At 54.8% G+C, this 6,879-nt stretch overlaps 1 protein-coding gene across 1 annotated transcript; it reads right to left on the bottom strand.

Moving 5' to 3' along the window:
- Nucleotides 1–257: 257 nt before the first annotated feature.
- On the bottom strand, nucleotides 258–3,655 carry KLHDC8B (kelch domain containing 8B). Its single transcript, XM_049777448.1, is given in 15 exon segments — nucleotides 258–578; nucleotides 580–590; nucleotides 1,172–1,273; nucleotides 1,365–1,413; nucleotides 1,416–1,460; nucleotides 1,462–1,518; nucleotides 1,520–1,552; nucleotides 1,554–1,594; nucleotides 1,912–2,010; nucleotides 2,013–2,055; nucleotides 2,057–2,082; nucleotides 3,146–3,155; nucleotides 3,157–3,197; nucleotides 3,200–3,308; nucleotides 3,310–3,655. Coding segments are annotated over 15 exon segments (1,074 nt in total). The 5' UTR covers nucleotides 3,529–3,655; the 3' UTR covers nucleotides 258–389.
- Between the last annotated feature and the right edge of the window lie 3,224 nt (nucleotides 3,656–6,879).

Below are 6,879 nucleotides of genomic sequence, written 5' to 3'. Positions count from 1 at the left end.
TAAAGGCTAAATACTTTAGGAACACTCATTTGGGTGGGCCAGTCCTTATTCCATTCCAGGTAAAGCAAGTGACCACATGAGGGCAGAGAGGTCAGCTCTCCCCCTCCTAGCTACTTCCCAAATGGAGAGAGGGATCAGTAGGTTCCAGAGCAAGGGTGGAGCAGCAGGAATGGTCCATGAATAAATGGTGGTAAAGGTAGGTGTAAGCATGTGTGTGGTCTTATTGCTAAAGACAGAGCCCCCCCAAGTCCCCAAAGCTGTGTCTTCAGTGCTTACTCCTGTGCCTTCCCCCACTCTGATCCCACAGAGCCGACAGTGACCTTCCTTAGCAGCAGAAGCGGTCACAGGATCTGCCGTGTGGTACCAAACTGCCCCAAATAGACAGACATTCAGACCCCATCACGAAGACACAGTGCTTCCACAGCTTGACTGGGACCCTGGGCCACACCCCCAATGACAAACAGTCGGGGCCCAGCCTGCAGACTAGAGCAGGAGCAACGAGCAGTGGGGGAATGGCAGGCAATGACTCCCCAGCGCCTCGTCGAGCCAGCTGAAGCCTCCACAGAGCCCAGAGGGCAACGGTTGATTTCCTGCAGGAAAGGAGACAGAGGTCAGACTCTAGTTCAGGCTCCAGGGGTTCCAGGTCTTTGCTCTTTGATCCCAAAGCATGGCCCAAGCATCACCCTAGAAAAGGCTTGAATCAGTCTTGCTCCTCTCTGTGCCCATTCACCAGGGGTTATTTACCATTGAAATTGTCTATTCATAGCAGCTATCATTTGCCCCATTGCTTTTCCCCCTATATCTGTGCCAAATAGATACTCAGGAATGGAGGAGAACCCCTCCCCAAGAGCTAGCTCAGATAGATCAGATCCTGCCCAATTCAGATTGAATAAGGGGTGATCACAAAACCCTGCCCCCTGGGGTCCAGAGTGATAGAAGAGCAGCAGCTAGGGTACTTGCCTTGCATGCAGCTGACCTGAGTTCTGTCCCCCACATCCCACATAGTCCCCCATGCCCAGTAGGCATGATTCTTGAGCACAGAGTCAGAAATAAGTACTGAACACCATGTGTGGCCCAAAACACAAAAGCCAATAAACAAAACCCCCAAAGTCATGCTCCCTGGATTATTACAGAGGGAGAGCCCCCCCCCATCACTAGCCCCCAGACTCACCAAGGCCCCCAATGGCCACAATGTGGCCTCCCAGAGAACCAACCACAAAGTCAGCTCTCTTATCCCTCATGCGCAGGCTACGGGGCAGTCTGGTCCAGGACCCTGCAAGAAAGTAGAGGTCAGACATCGACTCATTCACACTGCACCCTCCAGGTCACTAAGTCAACCAGTATCCCAGACAGCCCCTGCTCACCATGCTCCAAGTCGAACATCTCCACAGTGTTGACAAAGTGTGGACGGGAAGTAGAAATTGTGGGGGCCCGGGCTGCTGCAGGCCTCCCAGGCTAAAGGACGCTGCCTTCGGCCATGGCACAGCCAGCAAAGGCCCTGCGGCTGGTCAAGCTTGGGGTGTCTGGTCCAGGTCCGGGCCTCCAGATCAAAAGGCCTCAAAAGCAGTCACTGGGAGTTTGCCTTGGCGGCCCCCTGCCAATGGAATTCAGACACTTGCAGGGGAGCCCAATGGCCTGCAGGCTCCTCCTCCTCCTCCCCCTCCATCACCTGCACCCCCCCAGCTACCTGCACAACCGAGACCCGCCAGCAGCCTGCCCACACACAGATCCTCAGGTACCAGAAGGTAATTTGCCAGTCCCCACAGGCCACTGGCGATCAGACCCTCACGAAAGACTTGGCTCAACCCAATATAAGCTGCTTTCATCCAAGACAATCAACTGGTTCCAATCAGCTTTATGGAAAGGAATTCAGGGTGCAGTACCTCTTCCCCACATCCCCAGGCCCCTTACCTAGGACATAGATCTTGTTCCCATGTAGGAAGTAGAGGCCCCCGTAGCAGGGGGTGTGGAGGGCATGGAAGGCAGCGAGAGGCCAACAGTCCCGACGAGTTCATAGACCCGAACCTGGGCCTGGGGGGCCGTGTCAGGGCCCATTTCCCCCCAGAGCATACACCATGCCATCTGCATAGAAAATGAGTAGTTCAGACTGTATCCTCAGTTGGCCAAAGCACCCCACTCTGAGAGCTACCTTGGTAAGGTTGGGAGGTACCTGGGACCCATGTGTTTGTGGTGTCCCCCTCCAGTAGCAGAAACCCTATTGCCGGCTCGGAGGTGCTAAGGGCTAGGAAGGAGCTAGGGTTCCCTCTTGCTGACCAAGACCCTCTCTCAAGTTAAGAGCAGGAGGCAGCTGATCTAATTTCTAATTTTTGTGTCTGTCTCCCCTGGAGACGCTATGGCAACCAAGTCTGGCATCCAAGCAAAGACTGGTGGTCAGACCTTTAGGGACACAGGTGTTGAGGGCATCCCCTCAAATAAGGGAGGGGATAGATAGTTTAAACCAGGTTATTGGGGCATATGGGAATCTTCTGGGCTTGGAGCTCAGACAGGGGAGGGGCACTCTGGGGATCAGCTGGGAGCTGGGAAAGAGGCTTAGGGTATTGCCCGACAGGGACAGGGGTACTAACCTAAGTCTTTCTGTCCAAGGGACACTTCCTACCCTTTTAGAAGAGGAGGGTCTTGCCTTGTAACACACTCGGGGGTCAGCTGGGACATGTCTGGGGCCTTGGAGAGATCATTCAATCTCATCCAGAGTCTGGAGTATTTCCATGGCAACTGTCCCTAGACCACTATGGTCTTTTGTCCACCTCAGGCTCCTGAGTGTGTATGTGTGCATATGGGGAGGGGAGAATCTAAGCACTGGCTGGGCTCTGAGCCAAGGCTCTACTCTGCTCCCCTCCCCAGACTATTTATAACTGGCCATCCCCTCCCAATCTCAGAGAGGGGGACTTGGGGCAAGGAGGTGCTAGTCTGGAGCCCCTTCTAGGCTCTTCCTCCCATCTCCCAATTGGAAAGGGCAGTTAGGGCTGTTAAAAAGCCCAGCTCGGAGTGAGGCAGGGCAGGACACATCCAGGGAAACCAGGCACAGGTTACATCTCTGCCCAATCTGAAAGGGGAAAAGGATCCCTGTGAGAAAATGGGAGGGGAACTGAGGCACTGGAGAGTCCTTCGTTGCAAGTCCACTCACCTCTCTCCACAAGTTGCGACCCCCATAGCTGCCTGAGGGAGGGTGGCACGCGCTCCCAGCGGCCCTCGTCGGTCAGGAAGGCCTCCACAAGCAGCCACAGGGCTCTGGGCCCTCATTCCACACCACCCACCACTAACACCTGCTTGCCCAGGACCACAGCAGCTTGCACCCGCTCGGGCAGTGGGCAGAGGGGCTAGTGCCAGCCATGTATGAGAAGCCCATGTCCAGTGTTTTCAGCAGTGTCCAGGGGGCAATCCAGTGCGGCCACAGCCCCCCAACACTAGCAGGTGCCCATCCTCATATGCCACGGTGCCATACACACGGCATGTGGGCATGGGTGGGAATACCTGCCAGGCAAAGGCCCGGCCACCTCCCGTAGCCATGGTCTTCACCTCCAGGCCATGCTATCTGGTCATGCCGCAGATCTGGTGAGGCGCATGGTGACGCCTCACCTCCACGCTACAAAGTGATGGGGCGACAAGGGGAGTCTGACAGTCTGGAGACTCTGCTTTCACCTGGAGAAGAGAAGGAACACAGGGTCAGGGCCACTGCCCAGCCTCTCAGACTGAAGGAGTAGTTGGCAGTGTGTCACAGATGGGAAAAGCAGAGGAACACCGGCCCTGCTGGCCAGCACACCAGACTTCAGACACCAGACAACTTTCCCCTTCTTATGGCGCCTCATGGCTCCTCCCACCCCCTGCCCTCAACTAGGAGCTTCCCAATAGATCTGGGTCAAGGTGGGAGGTAAAATGACACCACCCAGGCCCCCTTCTTTTTCCCTCATGGGTCTCAGCCTAGGGGTCTGCACCAGCAATCCTCACTGTTCCCTCCCTCTGGATGGCTTCCAGCGTGCCCCGGGCAAGTCATCAGGCGTTGGCACCTGCCGCCAGGGATCAAACTCCAAAGTACCCTCCCCATCCTTTGGGGCCCACTCCATAGTCTCTCTATCCCCACCAGCATGAGGCTGAGATTCCAGGCATTTGGGACAAGGAGAGCAGGGTGCTAGGGTGCCACATTTCCCCTCACAGACTAACCTCAGGGTGTTGCCCATGCCAGCTCTTCGGAGGCCAGCCTTTCTAGTGTCCAGAAAAAGGAGGGAGTTGATTTTGGATCCTTGAGCTAGCACTAGACTAGGGTCCCAGAACCCAAGGCAGGGCGTTTCCAGCAGAAATGGGCATCTGGACTTTGGGGTTCCCTCCTAGCCTATCCCTGAGCTTCCCAGCATCTCCTTTCCCCCCAGAGGTGTGAGGGCCTTCAGGGTCCCAAACTTCAGCTCTGGGGGGCTTGGAGGGGCGGGTCCAGATGGAAGCACTTAGGATTCAACACCCCGAGCCCCCCCACATCCCCCTAAGCACGGCCTCCGTGGGACTCACCGGCGCGGGCTAGGGCGTGGGGTCCGCGGTGCGGGCTCTGCGGGTGCGGGCTGTGGTTGTGGGGCTCAGGCCGGCTTCGTGGGGCTCCCCACTGGGCTCCAGAGCTGGGCGGGGCCGGACAGGTCCGCCCCTCCTCTCCTTCCCACCCCTCCCCGACTCAGGGAAACCTCTCCCAGCTTTAACCCTGCACCTGCCGCGCCTGGAGCAAGGACCGGGAGACCCACCGGCACGCGCAAGCAAGGGTTGCACAGGCCAGCAGACCTGCTGGACCCTGGGCCTGTGCAGGATCTGCGATCGGGCAGGGGCAGACATTAGTCTGGCACAGGCATGATGGTGATGGGGCCGTGCTGAGGACAGCCCCGCCGGGAGCCCCGGGCTGCGAAGGAGAGAACCCGCAGAACCCGAGACACAAAAGCTCCAGCTCATCCCTCGTCCAGGGAGCCCTCAGGAATCCAACACAGGCTTCACGGCGGCGCCCTCTGGAGGCCACTTGGGGCGTGGTGGCCTGGGTCTCGGGTAATGGCACCCCCTCATGTACCCCCAAACACACCACCCCAGGCTGAGGCGCTCTTCTCCTGGCACAGAACTGGGCTCAGAATTGGTCCCACGAGGCACACTGAGGCTAGGAAGTGGTGGTGATGGTGGTGGAGGTGTTGGTGCAGACAATGGGAGTCTCAGGTCCTCCCATAGGGTAGGATAGGGAGTTTTGTTTTTGTTAGGGGGTCGGGAGGAGGAGAGACAGGAGTGGGGTTTCTCAGAACAGGGGATGAGTTAGAGCCAGAGACCCTAAGACCTCCAAGGACAAAGAATCAGGTACCTCTGGTCAGTGCTGGAGAGGTGGTGGGAACACCAGCAGAGATGTGGCCAGGAACCAGGGGAAGAAGACAATAATGAGGAGATTGAGATCATCAGTATCAATAATGATATCATCAAATCATTTACCACTGTGTTTTGGGGATTCTAGGGAGCCAGTGTAGAACTCAGGTCTCATACTATGACCAGTCCAACTCAGCTCCCACAGAGCAAGGATGCTCATTTTTAAATCTCCATCCAGTACAGGTTGAGAGCTGTTTAGGGATAGTGATTCCCTAGCCTGATTACTAGGTTCCCTGGAAGGGGGGCAGAATCTTCTGGCATAATCAGAAAATCTCAATCCCTCTTAAGGACTGGCAATTGGAGTTAGTTGACCTCCATGGAAATAGTGTGAAGACCAGTCGCAGATACTGACTTGGAGGCTTGCTTCCACCCTCCCATGCCACTTCGCCTCTCCTAACTTTGGGCATGGTACCAACTTTTATGGGGAATTCACAGAGATCTGCAGAACTGATCACCTTCCTCAGTATTCCCTTCTCTCTTTCAACCCCCCCTTTAGATACCTTCCAGGACTCCAAATTCCTCCAGTCTTTCCTCCTTCACTCATCAAACTCCTTTTTTTTGGTTAAGTTTTTTGTGGCATACAGGGGGTTACTCTTGGCTCTAAGCGGCAGAAACCACTCCTGGCAGGCTGGGGGACATATAGGATACCAGTGATCTGATAACCTCTGGGTGGGCCATGTGCAAGGCATGTGTTATTGCTCTTGCCAAATACTTGAAACCATCTGCTCTCACAATCTCAAATTGCCCTGATCTCTACCACCTTATATTTGCTGCTCCACTGCCCCCAAAATGCAAGTAACCATAGGGATCACTATGGAGCTAAAATTAGGAGAGTCCTATGGGATCTTTATCTCAACTAAATTTTTTATTTTTGATTTTTGGGTCACACCCAGCAGTGCTCAGGGATTACTCCTTGCTCTATTGCAAGGAAATCCGCTCCCTGCAGGCTTGGGGGAACCATATGGGATTGCCGGGATTCAAACCACCGTCCTTCTGCATGCAATGCAAACACCTTACCTCTCCATGCTCTCTCTCCGGCCCCCTCAACTATAATTTTGTTGTTGTTGTTTGGGGGAAATACCAAGCAAAGAAGGGGCTTATGTCATCCTGGCTCTGGTCCTTAAGTTACCTTCTGGTGATGCTCAGAGGACCATATGTGGTGGTTAGAATGGAACCAGGATCGGCTGTATACAAGGCCCTCTCCAGCCTTTTTGAAGCTTTATCCCTGTGATCTTGGCTTTCTCCTGCTCTAAGACTTGCTTCTGAGTCTTATAGAGACTATGCTTCCTTTCCTTTCCCAGGAAGTGACTTCTCAAGATTCAGCACTGACTTTTCTTGAGTCACTGGTTTACTCATGTCTAGATATGCACCAGATCTCTCTGTCCAGATCAATGTGACAGCCTAGGCTCCATTTATTCAGGGCTATATAGATTTCCAGTGAAGATGAAGATTCTAGTATCTGGGATGATTTTGTTCTTTCCCCAC

This window comes from Suncus etruscus, chromosome 7, assembly GCF_024139225.1.
Source record: "Suncus etruscus isolate mSunEtr1 chromosome 7, mSunEtr1.pri.cur, whole genome shotgun sequence".
NCBI lineage: Eukaryota > Metazoa > Chordata > Mammalia > Eulipotyphla > Soricidae > Suncus > Suncus etruscus.
This window is presented reverse-complemented; position numbering and strand designations above follow the sequence as displayed.